This window comes from Nannospalax galili, unplaced genomic scaffold (assembly GCF_000622305.1).
Source record: "Nannospalax galili isolate Female #2095 unplaced genomic scaffold, S.galili_v1.0 scaffold371, whole genome shotgun sequence".
Taxonomy (NCBI): domain Eukaryota; kingdom Metazoa; phylum Chordata; class Mammalia; order Rodentia; family Spalacidae; genus Nannospalax; species Nannospalax galili.
The window spans coordinates 5,258,498-5,283,103 of record NW_008331606.1 but is presented as its reverse complement, the minus strand read 5'-3'; the positions used below and the strand labels follow the sequence as shown (position 1 = coordinate 5,283,103).

General features: G+C 39.7%; 1 protein-coding gene across 2 annotated transcripts in view; it reads left to right on the top strand.

Annotated features, from left to right (window-relative positions):
• The window catches only part of Gpc3 (glypican 3), a 433,306-nt gene that overhangs the window by 372,366 nt on the left and 36,334 nt on the right, over positions 1 to 24,606 (top strand). Inside the window, exons 7-8 of one of the 2 annotated variants that reach the window (XM_029560452.1) lie at positions 11,400 to 11,559; positions 15,472 to 15,536. In XM_029560452.1, the coding sequence (XP_029416312.1) occupies positions 11,400 to 11,559; positions 15,472 to 15,536 (225 nt within the window). The remainder of the gene's footprint in view (positions 1 to 11,399; positions 11,560 to 15,471; positions 15,537 to 24,606) is intronic. The other variant, XM_008826751.3, reaches the window with a different exon arrangement.

The window sequence follows — 24,606 nt, the reverse complement described above, 5'->3', positions numbered from 1 at the left end:
AAAACTCAGAGAGGTTAAATAATTTGTTTATAGTACTAACACTGGTAGATGACAGCATTCATGTTTGGACCCAAGCTTTCTGACTCCAGTGTATAAGTCATTAGCCACCATGGCATGCTTCCTCTTAAAAAAAAAATAAGTGGCTATACAGTTCTAAGATATAGAATGATAATCTATAGATTATCATATAGAATAATTTGATAATCTGAAGCCCAAAGTGCTTCAAAATCCAAAACTGAGTACCTGCATGACCCCAGGAGCAAAAAACACCATAGCATGATACTTTGCTTTATGTACAGAAATAGTTGAAATTCTGTTTAGGTTATATGTAGCATGTGTGTGTGTGTGTGTGTGTGTGTGTGTGTGACATACAAATGAATTTTGTATTTAGACTTTGGTCTGATCCCTAAGATATCTCTTTGTATATATGCAAATATTCCAGAATCCACAACCTGAAATTCAAGGTACTTGTGAACCCAACTATTTCTGTTTAAGCATACTCAACCTGTAATGATAATAGCATTGGCAAATTTCTACTTTGAGGTAGTGGACAGCTTCCTAAAGCTATGGAAAACTATTTATCTCACTGGGGAAGGAGCCTCACCCCAAATGCTTTGAATTCCGTCCTCAATGCTTCTTTTACACCCTAGTTTCTCTCACTATCCAGACATTTATTTAATGTAGAGACTTATTTTCCTAAGTTTCAGCGCATTGCCAAAATGGAGTAAGATTCATGGAAGTGGCAGAAGAAGTAGATGCTGTGACTGAGAAGTGGGTTTGACAAAGTGAGCCCCCCACGGAGAGCATCTTGTGGACACACAGCCTCTAGCAGGGCCTGCTGCTCCTCCTTTTTTCTAAATATCATTGAGTGCATCCTTGGTGTACAGACCCTTCCTTATCTTACTGGGAATATCCAGATGGGTTTTCTCAAACTTGAAAAGATCCCACCCAGCTGGTTTTTTGATCCCTCGGTGTGTGGTCATGATCTATTACTTGGTTTGCCTTACAAGGCATATTCAACTAGCCCTTTATCTCTGTTGCTGTGGTGGGAGTAGCTCCTACTCCATCCTCCTCCCTTCTTCTTCCTCAAGATAATCATCCTTGTTCTAAGCAGCAGAGTTAGCATGTCAGAGAACTTATTACCTTCCCAGGCGATGTACTAAGCATTTTATATGTGCCACTCTATTTGCCCATTCATCCATTTAATGAATATTAATTGAATATTTCCTTACTTTGTGACAGACATCATGCTAGACACTGGTAATCAAAGCAGCCTGTATCCCTTCTTTTAATCTACTGTAGATACAGCAGAGAAATGTATAAATAACCACAAATTGTGGAAAATTCTATTCATTGAAGTATATATCCATGGAACTATAAAGTATAAATGCTGGTACTTTTTATTTTTCAACAAACTTGCAGAATTAAAAATATCATCCTCCATTTTACAGGTAAGAGAGTTGAGGCTCAGAGAAGCTAAGTGATTTGTCCAGAGTCACATCACTAATAAATTAGCCAGGTAGAAGTTTAAATCCATGCTGGTCAGATTCCAAAACTCACACTCTTAAATTGCCTCCTCAATGTGTGAAGTGCATATATAGCCATTAATTCTAGCCTTGTACATTTGGCTTCTGGCTTCATCTCAAAAGTGTGGAGTTGCAATTGTTTCCAATTAGTTGTGGCAGTGGTTTGGTGCATTTGTTCAAAGAAAGTGTGCATGCAAAGCAGGGGTCACATGCTAGGCCTTGTGGATGTGCACAATGTGTAAATGATAATGGCATTCCAAAAAGTCCTGGAGTTATTGGAGTCGCCGCATTTGTTTCCCATTAGCTTACGCTACTCAAATACAAACAGTAAAGCATGTGTTTACATTACTGTGGACAGGGAAAGACAGGCCCCCAAAACGTTCCTTACAGGTTGTATAAAGCTAAGCATCCAAAAAGTTCCAAATCAGTTTTGTAAGCCCAGCTTAATAGCTTTAAAATGTAACCTGAATTCAACATGATTTTAAAAAATGCCTAGAAGAGGGTGAGTAGTCCAAAGAGACAACACCAGCCAAATCCTCAAAATATGTACCAAGCCCCATATTTGCAGTATTTATTTTGTTATTTATCCTTTATTATTCTTTAAATGCTAAAGAGCTTAAAGTCAAGAAAACTCTTAGCTGTGTAGCAACAGGAATGGAATTTTTCAGTTGATCCTAACCAGCTGTCTGAAGCTTTTCAAAACAAACCCATTCACAATGGGATAGTTTGGTTACTTAGGACACAGTAGATGGCAAATCTGGGGAAAGTAGGCACCAGGAATCCAGTCTCATTAAGGGTGTAGGCTCAGTAATTATTGCCCCTTCTTTCTTTGTTGTTTGTTTGGTTTTTGTTATTCTGTTTTGGGTTTTTTTGTGTGCGTTTTTGTGCGTTTTAAAAATATTTTATTTGTTATTTTTTTTATTTTATGTGTATGAGTATATTGCTTGCATGTGTGTAAGTGCATCCATGTCCTATAATTGCCCATGGAGGTCAAAAGAAAGCATCAGATTCATCTGGAACTGGAATTATGGATGATTGTTAGCTGCCGTGGTGCTAGGAATCAAACCTGAGTCCTCTGCAAGAGCAGCCAGTGTTCTTTTATTTTTTGTCTTTTTGAGACAGGGTCTCCCTGTAGCCCCAGCTGGCCTGGAACTCACTATGTAGACCAGGCTGGCCTCGAACTCACAGAGATACAACAACCAGTGTTCTTAACTGCTGAACTCTCTCCCCAGCCCCATTTTGGTTTTGAGACAAGGTCTTACTATGTAGCCCTGGCTGGTCTGATACTCCTTATTTAGACCAGGCTGGCCTTGATCTCATGGAGATCTGCCTACCTTTGCCTCCAGAGGGCTGGGATTAAAGGTGTGTGCCACCATGCCCAGCCCTACTACCCCATGTTCACCTTCCTGCCTAAAAGTAAAAGCCTTTCCCATCAAGTTAGAGTTGACACCTAGTCACTGAGAAACTGCTTTGGAATGAAAAATTACCTGAAGACAAAGTAATCAAGTTGGCAAAGATGGGAACTGAAGCCCCCCTCCCCCCCGCCCCATAGTAAATATCTACCTAAAGTGTATTTTTCTCCAATAGTTCCAGACTTAAGGACTTATGGAAGACATACTTTACTAAGATTCTTATTTAGTTACTCGGTGATTTATTTGTATCCACTCTCTAAGCCTCAGAGAACCCCATGATGTGGAAAAATAGGGATGACAGTCTTCTCTGTCACACAAATTGAAGGACAGCATTCAAAGACTATATGACAGAACATATGCTCAGCCCCAGCAGAGTGTGAGGCTCCTAAGGCTTATGTGCGAGTAATCAGGACAATAACAAGAGGAACATTATCTCTACTGCATAGACAGATCAAGAGTTGCTGCCCCCACAGGCCTCATTTCCGCATATTTGATCCCCTAAGAACAAGAAGTATATCTTCTGATGTTTGTTCTCTTGTCAATCAGGCATGAAAGGAGCTTTGGCCAAATTGTGTTGTCCCACACTGCAGTGCCTTTTTGTGATCTTGGTTATGTATTTAAGAATATGAAAGTGCTGTATTCTAGAAAGTCTGTTTTCTCTTATGCCATGGGTCTCATTTTCTTAGGTAATTATTCCAGGGTTTTGTTTCCTTTTATCACACACCCCCAGTACCTGTTTCAAGGCTAACTTTTCAGTGTTTCCCTTTGTAATTGAAAGAAGTCAATCACCTTTACACAAGGCGGGTTTCATTCACCTTTTTGGAAAGTGGGTTTCATTAACCTTTGGGAGATTTCATTAACTATAAGGACAAAGGTCAGGATGGTCATATCTAAGGGGAAAGAAAATTATTTCTCTGGTTTTGTATATGTGGACATTGAGTTTTAAGAAGATTAAGCAGCTTGTCTTAAAATAAAAATTTAATTACTTGGAAAACCAGGATTGTAACCCAGGTCTCCATGATTAGAAAATTCGAGATTTATGTATATAACATTAATCATTTTAAAGCCATCTTTTAAAAAAACACAACCATTACACATTGAAGTTTACAGAAAATGTTGTTACCCCTTGTTTCTCTTTCCTTTTACTTTCTATAGTATGTGTTGTATTAATAAGCTTTCTGTCTCTGTGACAAAATACCTGAGATAATCAACTAATAAGAAAGATAGGTTTATTTTTACTCATGGTTTCACAGGTTCCAGTTCATGGTCAGCTGGTCAGCTGGGTCTATTGCTTTTGGGCCTTTGGGGAGGCAGAACATCATGGCAGTGAGGTCATGATTGAGTGGCTGCTCACCTACTCATGACAGCCATGAAGGGGAGAGAGAGACAGAGAGAGAGAGACGGAGCCAGAGAGAGAGAGAGAACAAGACAGAGAGAAAGAGAGAGAGAGAGAGAGGAAAGAGGAAGAAGAGGAAGAGGAAGGGGAGGAGGAGATAAGCTGAGGTCCCAATATCCTCTTCAAAAGTGCGAGCCCACTGACCTAACTTCTTTCCTCTAGGTCCTACACACCTAAGAATTCTAAAACCTCCCAATAAGACTCCATACCCTCTCAACAAGGCCATCTGCTGAGGCCCAAGCCTTTAAATATATGGGCCTATATGCGATGTAATACTTATGCATACAAATTAATAGATTCTACAATAAAATTAGAAGCTAGGTGTGGTGACACATGCCTACAGGCCCAACGCTTTGGAGGCTAAGGCAAGAGGATTCCAATTTCCAGACCCAGCCTTGGCTGCCTAGGGATACACAACTAGCATAGTAGCTCAAAAAGCTGAACAGAAGGTAGCAGTTGTAGAAAAAGCTGGACTGCAAAGGTCTGGTCCACTCAGCTATGTGTAAAGCAGTGTGTGGCAGATGCATCACATTTACAGACTGAACAAGGGAATGAAATAATCAGATTTGTGTTTTAATAATATTTGATGTTGATAATCACTGTTCTGAGCCAAGAGCTTTAAAAAAAAAAAGCTAACAGGATATTGTTCTTTGCAAATGGCAAACAGTTCATCAAAAACCTGCTTTCATGAGCAAGTCTCCCCCAGTTTTCTTTTTATAAAGTGACTGTTCTATCTGAAAGACATTGTAAAGCATGAGCAAGAGAGAACAAAAAGGTCAATATTGGGAATTGGAATTAGCTGATTGGATTTCTGGGCCAAAATGCAGGTTGCACTAAATCCACAGTCCTTATTGGGGACCCCACCTCAGACTCATTACCCTTCTTTCAATGCTTTTCTTCAGTCTCTTCATTCAGAATTTTGTGGCAGGGGCTGGAGAGATGGCTTGGTAGTTAAGCGTGCTTTTTACACTTCCAGAAGATCTGTGTTGGGTTCCTAGCATCCTCATGGCAGCTCACAACCACCTGTAACTCCAGCTCCAGGGAATATGATGCCCTCTTTTGACTTTCATGGCTCTGTATGCACACGACACACATGCACATACTCTCAGGTACACATTCATACACATCAAATAACATCAATAAATAAATATAAAGGAAGAATTTTGTATTAACCATAACTTTCTGGGTTTGAATTTGTTTTCTTAATGGGTAAGGGCTAGATTCTTCAGCAGCTGCCTGTGTGAAATAGTTTTGAAATATATTATAATCTTCCTTCTCTGCTGGAGTTATTTCCAAAATTAGAGTAATTTAAGAACTAAAGAATCACCCTCACTGTCAGAATTTTAAAGGCTTTTTAAAAATTGCATTTTCTCTTAAACCAAGCTACCTAATAATACTGGGGGTACCATACATGAGACTGGAAAATGGGCTCTCAAAATTATCTTACAGGTCTTAGCCAGGGTGGTCTAAAAGGGTTTCGGCTGGGCTGGCTGGATGGCTTGACTGCTAAGAGCACTTGCTGCTCTTGTATTAGACCAGGATTCATTTCCCAGTACCCACATGGCCTCTCACCACTATCTAACTCCAGTTCCAGGGCATCTGATACCCTCTTGACTAACCTCCATGAGCACCAGGCACACACAAGCATATATACATACCTGAGGCAAATACTCATATACATAAAATATAAATGAAAAAAAATTTAAAGAGGGTTTTAGCTATCCATTCACAAACACTTCTATAACTGTTCCTGGCTTTGAGCCCTTTCCTTTTCTATCAGGTTGTGGAAGTAGCTTTGAAAGAATTCAAAGCTACCAGGCCACTTCATTTTGCTTCAGTTCAATAGCACATTTACTGAGTGTCTTCTCTATACCACTTACTTCCTTAAAAGCTGTGGGGTTCAAAGACACAGAAGAAGAAATCCCTGGAAGCTCACAGTCTTGAGATAAAGAGAAGTCCTAAGTACATATAAATAATACCAGATCACATATAGAGAGTAGTCTTCAGTGGGTAGAGAGAAAAGGCACACTTGTAGGAGATGGAGAATTATAATGATCATGTGCCAAGAAGATTTTGATTAAGGACATGACACCTGAACTTGGCTTGAAAGTATGGAAGTCTTTCAATAGACAGAAATGAGCACCAGCTCAGAGTATATTCTCAGTTAATATTTATTGAAGGTATTAATAAAAAAGCTCAAGTCTGAATTTAGCTTGAAAAATAGCAAGTTTCCTAATCTACCTAAATACAAAATCTTCTTATGTGAAAAAATCTAATCCAGTCTATGACCATACACAAAGGGAGTATTTTCAATTTTTTAAAATTTATTTATTTTTATTTTTATGAGTGTTTTTGCCTGTATGGTATATAAGTGCACCATGTGTGTAATGGCTGTAGAGGCCAGAAGAGGGAATTGGATCCCTTAGAAATGGAGTTACAGATGGTTGCGAGATGCCATGTGGGTGCTGTGAACTGAACCTAGGTCCTCCGTAAGAGCAGCCAGTCCACTTAACCTCTTTAACCAGTGAGTTATCTCTCCAGCCTTAAAGGATGCATTCTTGGAAATTAACATAAAATGCTTAAGTCAAAAACAATTTTCCTATAAGAAATAATGGTTAAGGAGAGATTGTGGCTCTCTCCTTAAAATAGTTTGTTAGAGCCTGGACTTGCAGTTCTCAAAGAATGGTTTATGGACTCTGGGAGTCCATAAAACTCAGAGAGCCCCAAGCTCAAAACTACTTTCACAACAATACTAAAAAGTTGTTTGTCTGCTGGGCGTGGTGGCGCATGCCTTTAATCCCAGCACCCAGGATGCAGAGGCAGTGGATCTCTGTGAGTTCAAGGCCAGCCTGGTCTACATAGTGAGTTCCAGGACAGCTGGGGCTACAAGGAGACCCCGTCTCAAAAAGACCAAAAAAAAAAGTTGTTTGTCATTTTACTGTGTTGATATTTGTCAAAACATTGATTACTGCACTGTTAGCACCACTGTATAAATCAACACAGTGACACTAAAATGCAGTAGTAGTCACTGTAATTGTCACTACTATATGTTTGTGGGAAAATAAGTGACAAGCACCTAAGAATATCATTGCTAAGCTGTGAAAATTACTTATTTTATTAAACCTGAACCCTTGAGTACAATTTCCTAATATTTGGTGTTACGGAATGGGAATTATACAAAGTATTTATACTGCAAACTATATGTCAATGGCTATCTCAAGGAAAAACCCCTGTGAGATTATCTGATCTGTGAACTAGACTTGACCCTTCTTTTTCATTTGTATTTGGGAGAATGACCGGCAAACTATGACTATACAGACTCAAGTACTGTCACATCATTTTCTTGGAAAGGAACAAACAGAGGCTGTCAGCTCAAGGAAAACAACTGGTAACATTTATTGCCAATGATAAAATTCTAACTTTCAAGAGAAAACTAAACATTTGACAAACTTTTACCTGTCACCAGGAGCTTTGGCCCTTCCCAACACTTAAAGACTATTCTGATGAGATTAGAAATATTAGTGAACAGAGTTTTTCACATTTGGAGATGTCAAAATTTGGAGGACTTGTATAGCTCAGTAAGCCAATATTTTCCATGTGATCCATATATGGTGATAAAGAATGAGCAAAAGGCTCACTCGAAGTTCAAAACGTATCAGTGGATTTTAATGTAACAGGGCTCAAATATTCATTTATATGGTTTCATATTCCACATTGCAGCTACTTATTGAGGGCTCTGTGTGTGTGTGTGTGTGTGTGTGTGTGAGAGAGAGAGAGAGAGAGAGAGAGAGAGAGAGAGAGAGAGAGAGAGACAGAGAGAGAGAGAGAGAGAGAGAGAGAGAGAGAGAAAAAAAACAATAATATTGTGAAAAATCATAGAGAGAGAGAGAGAGAGAGAGAGAGAGACAGACAGACAGAGAGACAGAGAGATAGAGAGACAGAGAGAGAAATCAATCTATAATATTCTGAAAATTCATGTACATCTCTCTACTAATATATAATCTAATATACATCTCTCTTTTCCAACTTTGTGTTTATGGGGGTCTGGATTTTCTGTGAATGTTTCATCCAAAACAGTGTGTCACAGCAAACTTAGTGGAGAATCAGGTATGTTGATCCAACTATCTTGCATTAAGCCATACAGTAAAGAGATTCACCGAAATATAAAACAATCCCACTCCCATTAATAGGTTTATGTCAGAAAAATAGTGTTTCTTTTTCACCTAATAAAGTTTATGTTAATAAATACATCATGGTTTTATTGTTACCTTTAAATGAGCTACCAATTATTTTTTTTAATCCTCAGTTATAATTTCTAAGATGATAAAAGTTGATTAACAAAATTTGTTTAAACAAAAATCTCTCACGGTGTCTAAGTAAAAATATAGAGGAGTCCTGAGACTTTGCGATCTGGTTCAGTGATATAATCTCTATTCAGTCTGTATGAGACACCCCTGGATTTGATTCCCAGTACCAAACATAAAATAAAATAAAGGAATCCTAAGCTCAAGATGTCTGAGAGCCATGTGTGTAACTGACCTTAGCCTATATTAATAGACTATAAATTTAGATATATAGGATGACAGGTAGAGGAGAAAATAGGTTTAGAGAAGGAAGCACTAGAATGGGAGGGTAGAGACGGTGCTAGAGTGGGATCCTGTACATGGGGTGACATCTCCAACACCATCAGAGATTGTGAGACAGAAAAGACTCAGACTTTTTCCTCTCTTTAGTTACAAATAAAATCACCTGCAGGGTGACATTTCTCTACGGCATATAGCTTTTTCTAAGTAGATCTTGGTATAGCAACTAAATTCCAGATGGAAAGCCTAATAGTCTTCAGGGACACACAGATAATAGAAACCAGAGCCACCAAAGCATGCTTGTGTATTCAGCACTCTTACATCTTTCACAATCACAAGGACATCACTTTTTATATATCCAGCAGCTTTTGTTGGCTGCTTTATTAGTTCTTGTCTTGCTGCTGTGACAAACTACCTGACAAAAACAACTTAAAGAAGGAAGGGTTTGTTTGGGCTTACAATCTGAAGGTGCAGTCCATCATGGCAGGGAAGTTATGGTGGCAGGAGCATGAGGCAACTGGTCTCATTGCATCCACAGTCAAGACGCAGAGAGCAATAAAATATCCTCAGCTTGCCTTCTCCTTTTTATTCAGTTTGGAACTTCAACCCATGGAGTGAGGGTGGGTCTTCCCACTTCAACTAACCTAATCTGGAAAATCCTTCTCAGGCATGCCCAGAGGCTTTTCTGCATGGTCATTCTAAATCCTGTCAAGTTAACAGTCAAGATGAACTAATACAGCTATGGTTGGGAAAAATAAGGGTGGGACTGAAAGGACTTGAAATGGATGATGAGACAGAAGTTAGAGCAGAAATTGAGGATAACAACATGAAGTCTTATAGAGAGAATGTAAGGAAAACAAAATAGATTCTGATAACTCACTCAAGGACCATTCATGCTATAGGCTTATATTTCTGTGTTGGTGGAAAGACTTTGGAGTGATAGGAGGCCCATAAAACCAGGCCATGTGACTGAAAAGCCAGGCACTGAAAATTAAAACATGACTCTTAGTAAGCATGTTATCTGTAATAAAGCAAAATAATTTAAAAACATCTTACTGAAATTGTGGGAGAAGGAAATATTTAGGAGTTTTTACTAGTGAACAAAACATGGGATGTGACAGTTATAAGTACTCAATCTAAGAGAACATCATTCATTTCAGAGTCTGAAATGAATGTCTTCTTTCCATGAGAATCAGTTGTTTTAATGTAATGGATGTAAATGTCATGTTAGGATGCTTTCATGGGAATTTGTTCTGATTTTGATATCCTCCTATCCCATCCATGTGCTTTATCTGTCAAGTCTTAAATTCTCTATCAATGTGTTCTCCTACCATAGAGACTGTCACAAACCTAAATACCATAGTATGGGGAATTCAAATGCAATTTATACTATGGCTACAGTGTGATTTAAGTAGTATAAAAGAGTGGAGAATCATGTTAAATTCCATGAAATGGTTCAATGTATGAAGCTTTTAAAAGTATAAGCAATTTACACTTAGTTAAATTTGAAAATGATTTTTTCGGTCTTTTTGAGACAGTGTCTCCCTGTAGCCCAAGCTGACCTGGAACTAGCTTTGTAGACCAGGCTGGCCTCGAACTCACAGAGATCTGCCAGCCTCTGCCTCCCAAGTGTTGGAATTAAAGGCATGTGCCACCACACCCAACTTGAAAAAAAATTTTTTTTAAAGATGGGGTCTCTTTGTAGCCCCAGCTGGCCTAGAACTCACTTTGTAAACCAGGCTGGCCTTGACAAGATTTAGAATGACCCTGCAGAAAAGCCTCTGGGCATGCCTGAGAAGGATTTTCCAGATTAGGTTAGTTGAAGTGGGAAGACCCACCCTCACTCCATGGGTTGAAGTTCCAGACTGAATAAAAAGGAGAAGGCAAGCTGAGGATATTGTATTGCTCTCTGCGTCTTGACTGTGGATGCAATGAGACCAGTTGCCTCATGCTCCTGCCACCATGACTTCCCTTCCATGATAGACTGCACCCTTCCAGCAAAAAATGATTTTTTAAAAAATAGAGTCTTGCAGGGCTGAAGAGATGGCTTAGCAGATAAGAACACTGACTGCTCTTACAGAGGACCCGGGTTGAATTCCCAGAATCCACATGGTGGCTATGAACCATCCTTAACTCCAGTTCCTGGGGAATAATCCGAAGCCCTCTTCTGACCTCCGCGGCATTGCATGGCACGGGTGCACTCACATTCATTGCAGGCAATACCCTCATACACATAAAATAAACATAATAAAATGTTTTTAAAAATAGAGTCTTGCTGTGTTACCTAAACTGGTCTTGAACTCCTGGACTCAAGCAATTTTCCTGCTTCAACCTCCTTATAGGTCAGACTATAGGTACATGCTATCATTACGAAGTAAAACTATTTCAAAAGCTGTGTGATATTTACAGTACCTCTTGGTAGTAATACACTGTTCTAAACCTACCTGAAAAAGAAGAACAGCTACATGTCTTTTTTTTTCAGCTCCTGAGAACCATGTCTGTGCCCAAAGGTAAGGTCCTAGAAAAAACCCTGGATGAGGAAGGATTTGAAAGTGGAGACTGTGGTGACGATGAAGATGAGTGCATTGGAGGATCTGGTGATGGAATGATGAAAGTGAAGAATCAGCTCCGCTTCCTTGCAGGTAAGCAATCATGCTAGCTTAAAGCTGGGCTGAAAACAGTGATGCTCGGGAACTGACAAATCAATTGTTATCTGCTTTCTATACCTCTACTAAAACCTCTACAGCACATAGTGCCATGAACTCTTTCAGAAAAGATGACAGTCTCAAAAAATGAAGCTTTCATGTGTGTTCCACCCACCACCCACCCCATCTCTGGCCCTGGGTAGATCAGAAAAGTATTTTGTTTTTCATTGTCTAAAAATGAATTGACATAATCAATTGGCTCTGTTCTCTCACTGGATTCATCCTTGATTCTTCTCCGTTATACAAAGGAATGCTACCTTAGGAGTCTTGTGAAAACCTGCAATGAAGGTTGGGGTTGTAGCTAGATAGTAGACTGCTTGCCTCTCATGCATGAGACACTAGATTTAATCAGCAATACAGAAAGAAAGAAAGAAAGAAAGAAAGAAAGAAAGAAAGAAAGAAAGAAAGAAAGAAAGAAAGAAAGAAAGAAAGAAAGAAAGGAGGGAGGGACGGAGGGAGGGAGGAAGAAAGGAAGGAAGGGACAGAGAGAAGAGAAGAGGGAGAAAGGGAGGGAGAAACAGAAAGGAAGGAAGATCAACAGTAGAATAACTTTCAAGGAAGAACTATTTGCTGACCTTTCCTTCTTCAAACATCATGTCTATTTTGTTTTCTCACAAGCAGTCTGTCCCAGATAGACTATGACATATCACTTAGAAGTGCATAAAAACAATAACAGTAGAAAAATAAATGACAGGAGGATGCTAAAGTCAGTAAAGAAGTCAAAGAACAAAAATCCCCTCACATTTATGTTATATAGCAGACCTTATAAAGTCCTCTATATAGGTAGGTGTTCTTCTGTAGATAATAAAACTGGAGCTCAGAGAATGAATGAAATTTCTTTAAATGGGAGAGTTGGAAATCTAACTGTATTCCTAAGACCATTCCATATTCTTTCCTCTGCAGTGCATAGCCTCTGCCTGAAGCTATATTGTCCAGGGCCTCTAAAATGCTACACGTTCAGATTTCTCTTCTAGCCTTTTTTCCTTTCTTGCTGGTTTTTTCCTGATCCTACCCAGAAACTGGTTGTCATCCACAGGTCTCTTCTTCATTTTTTTTTTTTGGTCTTTTTGATACAGTGTCTCCCAGTAGCCCTAGCTGTCCTGGAACTCACTATGTAGACCAGGCTGGCCTTGAACTCAGAGATCCGCCTGCCTCTGCCTCCCGAGTGCTGGGATTAAAGGTGTGCACCACCACGCCTGGCCAGAGGTCTCTTCTTAAGCCTCTGTCTTTTTCCTTCTTCACCAGAGAAAACACACACACACACACACACACACACACACACACACACACACGCATGCACGCACGCATGCACCTTATCCACTTTCTCTCTTTACACATTTTTTTGTAATTTATTTTTAATTGAAGAAAATGAACATGAAATCTTCCCTCTTAAACTTCTAGTGTACTATACAATACTGTTAACTATGTCCAATTTGGTCAACAGCAGATCTCCAGAACTTTTCCATTTTGGATAACTAAAACACTATGCCCATTGAACAGCACCTCTTCTTTATTCCACTGAGCCCCGGAAAATCACTATAGTACTTTGAAGCTTCTGAGCTTGACTGCTTCATACCTTGCATAAAGTATAATTGTGCACAAATCCTTCTGTGATTCTCTTAACATAATATTCTCACTCCATGAATAGTATATGACAGTATTTCTTCCTCCTCCTCCATCCCACCTCCTCCTCCTTCTCATCCTCCTCCTCCCTTTTTTCCTTTAAGTCAAATGTCTCAGGATAGCCTCAAACTGTATGTGTTCCTGAGGATGACCTTGAATTGCTAATCCTCTTGCCTACACCATCCTGTGTGCTAGGATTACAGAATTATACTACCATACCCAGCTCCTTCATTTTTAATTCTGAATAATAATGCATTGTTTGTATTGCCATGTATTTTTTTATCCGTTTGTCCTTTAATAGACATTTAGGTTGTTTCTACATCTTGGCCATTATGTATGATGTGACAATACACAATCTATTTTGTTTCTGTAAGGATGACATAAAGTCATTACCACCAGTCTCAACTGCTCTCTTAAACTACCATGCATGCCTCTGCTTGGTTACTAATCATTTCTATCTGGCTTTCCTAACATTATCCCCAAGTTTATGTGTTATAATTCATATTTATAAACTGACCATCTTCAACTGTTTCTTCTTTAATATCTCCATCTTTCTAATGCCACTATGATTCTCGAGTCACTGAGATTTAACTTAAAGTCATCTTTAATTATTCCTTGCCACTTATATGCAGTTGCTCCTCAAATCCCTGCTGATTCTTTGTCACTTTTTCTGCTTCTATCACTGCTTCTTTCCTTTCCTCTCCTCCCACCCTCCTGCATGTGCTATTGCAATCAAATCCTAAGTGGTCTTCAGGCTTCAAGGCTAAGGTAGGGATATTGAGAGCCTTAGGCTAGCAGATTAGAGAACAAAGAATCTCAGACCCAGGCAGAAGATTCCATCAATTCATCATGCACAGATGCCAGGTTAATCTTTCTAAAACATCTCATACCTCTCCCTAGCTCAGCTGCCTTCATCCTGCCTTGAGGATAAAGCTCAGATCCTCAGCAGTCCTGAGAGAAACTTTTACTCTAGCCCTAACTATCCTTTGACCTTATTTCCTACCACTAGCCCCTGAAATCCTCTAGTTTGGTTTTTTTTAAGTTGTGTTCCTATACCATGAACCCTGCAAAAATAATGTTCTGGTTTCTAGCTTCATACCATTTCCCATGTTTACTTCTACAAAGATAAGCCTCTTTTCTTCCTTCTTAAATCATACCTGTCACTCACAGTACAATTCAAGTATGATACAGGGACACAAAACTAAGTTTTGGATTAGAGCAAGCCTGTATTTGAATTCTGCTGCTATTTCTTATATGCTAACATGACTTAGGGCAAGTTTCTTAAAGTTTCTTAGCCTCATTTCTCACTCTCTGTTTCTTCATCCATCAAATGAGACTCATAACCTTAACTTCATAGGTCTATTGCAGGAATATATTGGGGGGAAAAGTTTGCAAAGCATCTTGCATCATATCTGGCATATACTAGGTGCTTTGTAATTGTCAGTTGCCCTCCTAAAATCTTTTGCAATCACCTTAGTGGCTGTAAAAAAATCTCCAAATGACTAAAATAAGTTCCACCAATACTTTCAAGAAATCCTTTAAAGTAGTTGCCATGTTTCATAGGACACAAAGTTATCACACAGATCTTGGCAACCTACAAGAAGAATGTTAAATACATAAAATCCAAGCAGTAGATCGTAACTTTGCATGCATTCTCTCTGATTTCACAACACTAACTATGAAGTGGGGTTAGTGGCCTTCTCAAACAAGAGAAAACATACTGGAAGAAGTAGGGTGACTTGCCTAAGATCAGTCACTAAAGGCAGAGTTAGAACTGAGAGCCAGGCAGTCCGGTTTCAGAGACTGCTCTTGAACAAGCCTTCTCAGTCTGTTTCTCTGCTCCTCATCAGTACGGTCATAAAAAGACTACAGTCAGCTTTGTGTTTTGCTACAGCTTGAACTTCCCTAATCTGAAAGCCTGAAAAACAAAATGCTATGAAATTCAAGCCCTTTGAGTGCTAACATGATTCTCAAAATGAGTCACATTTTGGGATTAGAGACGGTGAACCTGTAAATTCCACACAAATATCCTACAATCTGAAAAACTCCAAAATCTGAAGCACTTCTGGTCCTAAGCATTTTGAATAAGGGATGTTCTCAACCCATATCTCAAAAAATCTCATGGTTACCTAGATTCACTAAAATGTTAACTAGTCCTCCTAGCACTGGTCTCTGGGACATAACCCTGCTCACAAGTCTCCAGAAAAATCTTTGTGCTTATTCTAGCTCATGATTGCCTGACTACAAGCCTTGCCCCTGTTCATTTCAAAAGACTGCTCTGTAATTCCAAGGTGAGTTAGTTTTTATACAGTGCTTTGTGTGGAGCCTTGTCAAGGGTCTTTTCAAAATTTATGTAGATTATATCCTTGGTTTTCCTTTTCTCCATGTGCGTATTGATCCTCTCAAAGAATTCTAGTTTGTTAGACATGGTTAGCCCTAAGTGCTTTGTGAATTGTAACATACTATGCAAAAGGTGGTGAATTTTATTGAAAGGGAATATGATGCCTTACCTCCAAAATGTTATACTTGCCTAACTTTATTGGTGATTCTACCAGCCTGTGATTCCTTGAGTCCCCTTTGAAATGCTTCTTGAGGAGAAAAGACTCATCACCAGTCTGTCAGGCTTGTGGCACAATGCTACTTAGAATGATAGGCTATACACATTGGTTAGTTGTTATATAATTTTACCCCATATCTGGGTAGATGCCATGTAGTCCTGGTGATTCATCACCATCCATTTATTTAGTCAACTTGACTTGGAACATCATGTGCCTTTACCATTTCATTTAGTACTGCAAATTGCCTCCTCCAAAAGACAACTCAGGAATAAAGTGCATGGCTCAAAGTATGTTCAGACTCTCTTATGTCTCCCTTTTGTCCCTGAACAGAGCTTTAGGACCATAACCAGTGAGTGGTCCTATTGGCTGGCTTCCCTAGCTCACTTCTTCCTCTCTTTTGATACACTGCATGCAGTACTGTACATCCAGGTTCTATTCTTGGCTTTGCTTCTAACTCCCATGTGTCCTAAAGCAAGCCCCTTCCACTGTTTGGAAGTCCATTTCTCCATCTGTACCATAAAGACAATGCCTAGATAACTCTTACAGGCCATTCTACTGCCAACAGTCTGTGAGAATGTTCGTTTACTTGGCTTTGGTTTCTGGCGAGATTCTTACTAGAGTCTTTGGAGGATACATTTTCTTTTTGCATTTCCACCTAACCTTGCAGGTTCTCTGTTCTCATTGCCTGAGCTATATTTCCACCTAGAAAGGATCTCATTTTCCCTATTCTAACCCCTCTGACTTTTCCAATCAAGTAAGCCAACTTCTTACAAAGGAGTGCCTACATCAGGCCTTCAGCACGCTTTGTACAATAGGATACAACCAAGAAGTTTTTAGTAGAGTCTAAGCTTTTTGGCATATTCACTTTTGAAACCCATCCTAAAGTTTACCAGATGCTTCTCTTTTTCATGGGTCTTCCTCCTTTATTTCCTCCCTCCCTTCCTTCAGTTTCTTTTTCTTTCCTTGTTTTTAACAGATTTTCTGTTTTGTTCAGGGTCGTTGCTGTCGTTTTGAATTTGGGAGGTTTTATGGGAGACAAAAATCTTACAACAGAGCCCAGCCTTCACTTGAAGTGACCAAAATCTTCCTGCCTCAGCTAAGATTATAGATGTATGTCACCAAGCCTAGTGGGCTACACATCTTGCTAAATTTTAAAATAAAATTCTTCAGGGCTTTCATTCTTTTCTGGTTATTGACTTTATTATTATTTTTTTCTGGTGAATTGACCATTCCACAATGTCTCCAACAGTTACATCTTTACCTGTAGTTTACCAAGAATAATGTGTTTTCTGTTTGGTAGATGTATTAGTCTGCTATTAACAAATGCCCGAGACTGGGTAATATATAAAGAATAGCAATTGATTTCTTACAGTTCTGGGAGCTAGAAAGTCCAACCTCAATGTGCTGGCATTAGGCAAAGTTCTTCTTGTTGCAATTTCTTTATTTTTATCATGTGTATGAGTATTTTACCTGCATGTATGTAAGTGCATCACATGAGTGAAGTGCCCGTGGAGGCCAGAAGTGGGCACTGGATCCCCTGAAACTGGAGTTATAGACTGTTAGCTGTCACATAGTTTCCGGGAAACAAACGTGCGTCCTCTGTACGAGCAGGTGGTGCTCTCAACCGCTGGACCTTCTCTCCAGCCTCTCGCTGCATTCTTACATGGCCAAAGGTGCAAATGTTGTTTTCTCCCCTGGCAGAGGAGATGGAAGGACAAAAATGTGTGTACCTAGTACTCTCCAGTCCTTTTTATAAGGGACCAAATTCACTGGATGAAAGCAGAGCTCTCAATTCCTCTTCACTTTCCAACACCCTACAGTCAACACAATACTATTGTTCTAGGAATGAAGTTTAAGCATGAATTTTGGAGGGCACACCGGCATTCAAATCATAGCAGTTTTGTACTTCATTGCTCTTCTTCTAGTTCCACATCTGCAGAATGGGGACAGTTCTGTTTCTTTTAGGGAATTGTGGAAATTAAAAACAAAACTCCATGCAAAGCATATGATACAGTGCCCAAATACTCAAACTATGGTGTTTATTGTTAAAGACATTGTTCTGTCATTTTTGCTGATGAGTTTAACCTATAGGAGCTCAAATACCCTATAGATGTAAGTTGGGACTGCATTAGAAACCTACTGTGGCAATACTTGTCTGTCATCCCAATGCTTCTGAAGTAAGAGTCAGGAAGATCAGAAATTCAAAGTCACATCCACTAACATAGACAGTGTGTGACTAGCCTAAGGCACTTGAGACCCTTTCTCAAAATAGGGAAAAAAAGAACTATCTTTTCTGTTTGTTTAAAACATATGGCAGGGCTATTTAATGGGTAACAAGCCTGCAGAAACATTGTCTCGCCTCTTCTTATTCAAAATGGATGGGTTTAAACCAACGTTAAAAATCAATGGACTGTTTTGTGTCCACAAACATTTCTTATAAAAACGCTTATTGTCCAGAAACTTCCAGACTCTCACACAAGAGTGTGAGGACTGCAATGAAAGCCTTTCTCTTGGGGTTGAGAATGAAGATGAAATGTAGACCAAGACAGTTCCCATTAACCCATGCTGTCTGTGGGGGGAGGCAGTATGCTGCTCCTGTTAGTGTCTCTTCTTCTAGCTGTCTTTTGGAAGTGGCTATAAGATTTCACAACTGTAGATGCTATAACTATGTACCAGATATTATCTGTCTCTGCAGTTAGTTTATAGCCAAATGTTAAACAACAACTTCAAAGAAATATCAGTTGGAAACCATTTTTAAAGCTATTCATTTTAATTCCTTCATTTTATTTTTATTATTTTAATTTTATGTATATGAGTGTATTGCCTGCATGTATGTATATGCACCCATGTGTGCAATGCCCACGGAGGTCAGTAGAGAGCATTGGATTCCCCTGGAACGGGAGTTACCAACAGTTGTTAGCTGCCATGTGAGTGCTGAGAATTGAACCTGGGTCCTCTGCAAGAGCAGCCAGTACTCTTAATCTCTGAGCCACCTCTCCAGCCCTCTTTTTGTATTTTAGAGTCAAAAGACCCATCCCAAACTCTCTCCAAGGTGAATTAAATACCATTTGCACTCTTTCCCCATTTTTTTTTTTGAAACAGGGCTCTCATGTACCTCAGGTTAGTCTCCAACTTACTGTGTAGCTGAGGATTACCTTGAATTCCTGATTTTCCTATATCTACTTCCCAACTGCTGGAATTACAGGCATGATGTTGCCACATTGAGCCTACTTTTTACATTTTTTACTGATCAAGTATAACTTTATGTTCTACTCCCAAAAAAGCGTGTGGCAGAAGAAAGGGGAAGGACATTTCAATGGCTTAATGACTCTTCTAAACTGTCGAGTCAAACCCTCATAAATGTGAGCTGGTAAGCACTGTGTATTAGCAGATTCATTGATCAGTTTCTCTGGTGAAAAGGGTAAAGTCAGTGGAGGAACTTCGTGATAGGCTTTTTATCCTAAGTGACATCTGCAAAGTATTAATGATTTAATGCAAATGTTGCCTGCTGAAGAATGAGTAGAAAGCTTATGGAGGAATGAATATCCTGGTTTGTTTTCTCAATGGAAAGGATGTCAAGTCCATTGCAGAGCTCAAAATACATTAGAAACAGTCACATATCTATTTATACTGGCCAGTGGGCAACAAATCCTGTAATGCATTCTGGCAGTTTCCCGAAATGCATTCTGCAGTATGAGCAACCTAGTTCTGATTCCTCTGCACTCTGGAGACCCACCGTTCAGAACTTTGACACTTCTGTTGCAGATTGTTTCTCACTAAGCAAGCTACTCCTGGAACTCTCAGGCAAGATCTTGTAGTGACTCCTTCCAAATTTATTTATCGGGAGAGTCCCTTGAATATGTGACTTCAATGTGAAAGGACCCATCCTATTGACTAGGAAGTAGAGCCGATCTGATGAATAAACACTCTCAATGCTTAGGTACCGAGGCTTGGGACATAGTAGGAAAGGCATTAACTTTACAATGTCAAGCAAACTGGGCCCCAGTTGTGTATCTGCCACTTTGTTGGGACTTTGAGACGGTCACGCAGCTCCACTAAGCTTCAGTTTCTGTGTGTGTAAAATTGATGCTAAAATATTTGCTGACTTACCTACTTCATCAGTTGTTGAAGCACATATGAGAAAGGATCTAAACATACTTATAAATCAGTATGTTCATTTCAAGTAATATGAATATTGTTTAGTACCATTGGGTTATAAATTAATTTTATTTGCCAAAGCCTTTAACTAAAATTAAAAATTAAGGTCCAAATGTTCTGTCCAATAATCTTCATTATAAATGTACTTCCTCCTCCACCCCCAAAGATGGCATTCAGCTACTCATTAACTTCTTTTTAGCCCAGGGTGGTCTAAAGTGAGAAAGAATTTAAACAATGGCAAATATGTCTGCTGAGTTGTACAAATAACCACATAGTCACAACAGTAGTAGACACCTACATCTTGAAAGAATCACAGCTAGTTATGCTTTGTTTTCTTTGGTGGTAGTGGGGCAGTGAGGCCAAGGGTGGGCAACTAGTTGGGGAGGGGTCAAGGAAGGGCCTCTGATTCTTTCCATTCTGTCTCGCTCTTAGCTACAAGCAGCCTGCTTTTATGTCTTGATCTTTGCTTTTAGAGCGCTAATACCATAGGGAAGCTAAAGGAAGCAAAGCTCACAATAATAGCACTTTTCACACAGATACAGACCAGGTGGTTCTTGCTAATAGACTGACAGGACAGCCAATCCAGCTCCCCCTAGAGCTTTTTGCAGCTCCTGGAGCTCACAAAGAAGGACTTAGATGTGAGCTTTAGCAGTGATATTATCTGCCAATTGAGACGTATAGTATACAAGAAAGGAGCCTTCCCAATGCCTTAGTGCTGACTAGGGAATTACCACAGGTAAGCTGGTGATAAATGAGAGTTAGAAAAGGCAAAATCTTTCCATAAAGTTATCACAGCTTGAGATGCTTTGGGAGCTTTGTTATTTGGGATGAGGTTATCCTGAGGTTTGATTTTTCAGGTCTCCTGCCTTGTGACACTTCCCCATATGAGACTTAGGGTATGAGGCTTTTATATTCAGGGTAATTCTTTACAAGTTTTCCTTTTTCTCTTTCTTAGACGTAGCTCTATGAATGGACTGCGTATTATGGATAACGTGAACAATTTACAGTTGTTATATTTTACAATTGGGTTTGAAATAAAAAGAACACATGAATGTATGAATTTGGATACATGGTACATTTGATATTGTCTGGTGAGAAGCTATGCTGACCAGTTTAGTGACAGCCTCCACTAAACGTGTAAATATGGATAGAAAGGGAGGGGAAAGCCAGGTCCATAGTGCTCAGCTGGTAGGTAAGTAGAAGAGGAACCAGCAAAAATGTGGCAAGGCAAAGCCTCTGGCTGTGCTGGCAAACAAGTGAAGCACTCCCTGTGGGATAACATCCCCAAGGGATCTGGGAGAGTGGGTTTTTGTGCCATCAAATGGGATGTTGTCTCCTGCTGGAAGAGGTATCCTAGCAGAAAGATGGTCATGTCTAATTAAACCAGTGATGTGATTGGAAGTTTCCCTGGAAAGCAATGTTCTCTCGGGGGTGCCAAATCAGAGGAGTCCAGTATAACAAGGAATCCTGAGCTTACAGAGCAAGCTGGAAGTGACAGCCATGGGAGTTCTTGTGACTATAGGGTGGACAGCAGAAAAGAAGCCCAGGCTGAGGCCCTGTACTAGAAAGGGACTCAGTGGCCTCAGGTGCTTTGTAATCATGACCTTCTTTCGGGGCTCTGACATTGCATGCTTCTATAAACACACATGAGAGAGAGGGAGAGAGAGGGGGAGAGAGAAAGAGAGACAGAGACAGAGAGAGACAGAGAGACAGAGAGAGAGAACTAGGTCCACACAATCAAATCTCTCTAATTCATATAGCACTGTAGGTTAGGTTTTGTTAAAATGGCAAAAAGAACACAAAAGCAGCCATATATTTGCCCGAGTTGAATCTAAAGAGGTTTCCCACTCACTTTGGTAGGAATGAAGTAACCTTTATTTAAGGTGTTTTGTTTTGTTTTGTTTTGTTTGTGAAAGGAAGCCTTGCCATAGGGCCTGTTTACCTACACATCTGGTCAACAGATATCTAACATTCTGACAAAATGATCCATGGATTTGTATTCTGGTTATTTTTTAAATTTTATATTTTTTCCAGACAGGTTCTCATAACTGTACCCTAGGCTGGTTTAGAACTGACTATGTAGCCTAGACTGACATTAAACTCAATAGTTCTCTCCGCCTCAACCTTTTGAGTCCTGGGATTACAGATGTGTATGGTTCTTATTCCCAAACATACCTGCTGAGGTTTTGAAATTTATTTTTTGGCCTTTTTTTTTAAGTCTTGATGTACATGGTTGATATTAAATAAGCCTTCAAGGTAAGAGCGGGAGTGTGCTAGCACAGCCTTTCTTCATTTGTAACTCATGGATGGACTTAAGCAGTAATATAGTTACCAAGCAAAAGCTGAGTAAAGGCTGTCTTACAAATGCTGGTGTCTGCAGGCAGGCTGTGTGTGAAGGTAGAAGGAAATCTCATTAGCACCTTCAGGATGGCTTTCAGTGTAAAGTGATTTGCCCAACTACCCATGAGCTCCTGGGAGGATTTCAAGCATCTCTTTTTCATCCTATATCTACACTTTTCATCCTGAAGGTGCTAATGAGATTTCTTCCTGCTCTCACACAGACTGTCTCAGACACCAGAATTTGTAGGATAGCTCTACTCTGTTTTTATTTACTTGGTAATTATATTACTGCTCACATCCATCAGTGAGCTACAGATTAGGAGACTCTGTTTCTGCTAGGTCCTCTGCTCCTCCTCTCATCTTAAGGACTCAGCTGTCCATCACCAACCTCTCCTTCTCTTAGCATCCTTGCTCAGTAGCTGTCATTTAATAAGTGTTCAATAAATATTTCAGGGTTGGGTGCACATTGCTCAGTGGGAGAATGTTTGCCTAGCATGTGGGAGGCCTTACGCTCCATCCCCAGTACCACAAAATAAACAGATATTTCAGTTATCCATGTACAATGCTTGTTTTGTTTTGTACTACTAGGGATGAGACCTAGGGCATCACACATGCTACGTAAGCACTCTACAACTGAGCTACACCCGTGCAATATTTACTTTTCATATTTTCTTCCTTTTACCCCATATTTGGCAGTATTGCAATGTGTCTCGTTTTCACGCTCTTATAAAGTGACTCATTCAAAGTGCCCTTCAGCTACCAGGAGCTGGAATTGTGAGGAATGAGGTAGGAGATTTCTGTTCTAGTCAACAAAGGAGTAGGGGCTCAGTCAAGTGGACAAGTAGGACAGACACCAGGCATGTCTAGCTAGAGAGCATCATGAGGAGGGTGAGTACAAAAAAGACTCTGAACAGTGACAGTGAGAGTATTGTGAAAAGAAGTAGCAGCGTTCAGTCTACATAAGAGAATTCGGGAGCTGTCTGTTATTTAGAGGTCTCACATGTGAAAGAGGAGAGCAGATCTGGAACCAATGCATGGAATTTCGAAGGAGTCATACTTTGACTGACAGAAGGATGAACTTTCTCACCCTTTAAGGCATTCATTCCTCAATGGAATGAATGGATTGCTCCAGGAAACAATCAGCTTCCTGACTGTAAAGGAATTCGACTATCCATTAAATAAAATGTATATTTGAAAGACTCTTAGAATGGAGATAAGGTGAGAATGAATAAATATCTCTGTCATGGACTTTCAGTTCGCAAGATCCTGAAGAGCTCTGGGTGGTATGATTGTATGTTAAATAGAGCAAAAGAAAGTAAAGATGGTAGAATGAACCAACAAGGCCGTTTTTGAGCCTAGAGGAAGGAAAGAGGAATGGAGAAGAGAATCTCTCTGTATATTTGTGTTTGGGCACATGTCACCAATTATCATGATTTTCTGAAACTATTTTCCTAAGCAAATGGATCCTTAAGAATGGCAGAGATTTTTTTCCAGGGAGCAGTTCTTTTCAACATCCTCTGTCATTCACAGCCTCTGGATTTGTTTTGCTACTACAAGAATCCAGTTCTTATTTCTCCCCTATTATTTCCAGGCTTGCGGCCTTGCTGCCCTTGTGTTAGAAAAGCAAACTTGGAATAGAGTTGCTGCCCCAACTCTAAGTGATTAGTGTAAATGGCTTAATTATCGAGATCAAGGCTGTCTGGTTCACACTCATCTCCTACACTGCTCTCTCCATTCTTATTTTGGTCACACAAAGTAAACCAATGTATCTCAAGTAATCTGTGACCCAGGATTCCTCCACCAAACCCATCAGGGACCAGTACTTTGGTGGAATACAATAGACATACATTTCTAGAAAAAGGAAATAACAAAGAGGCCTGCCAAATTTCCACCACAGTTTTTAATTATGAGATTCAACAGACCAAAGTATCTGTCAAGATGCTATAAAGTTTAAGTGCTTCCATTCAATTTCTGTTATCTCTTTGTAGATCAGCAATAAATAGCAGAGTAGTGGAGCACACTTTGAGGAGGAGTGGAGGAGTTGCCTGCTCTATATATCCCTGTTTGGTATCCCTCCTTACTTTGATGGGACACACACAAAAGCAGTCAAAAAGGGGTTCAGGCAGTAGTCTACTTGAATAGCATTGTTTCATGAAAGCCAGTTGTTAAATTTTCACAATTTTTGTAGGCCAGCTGTTAGACATAGCCATTGTTAATAAAATTAACTGTATTGGGGGCTGAAGAGATGGCTCAGCGATTAAGAACACAGGTTGTTCTTGCAGAAGACCCGGGTTCAAATCCCAGC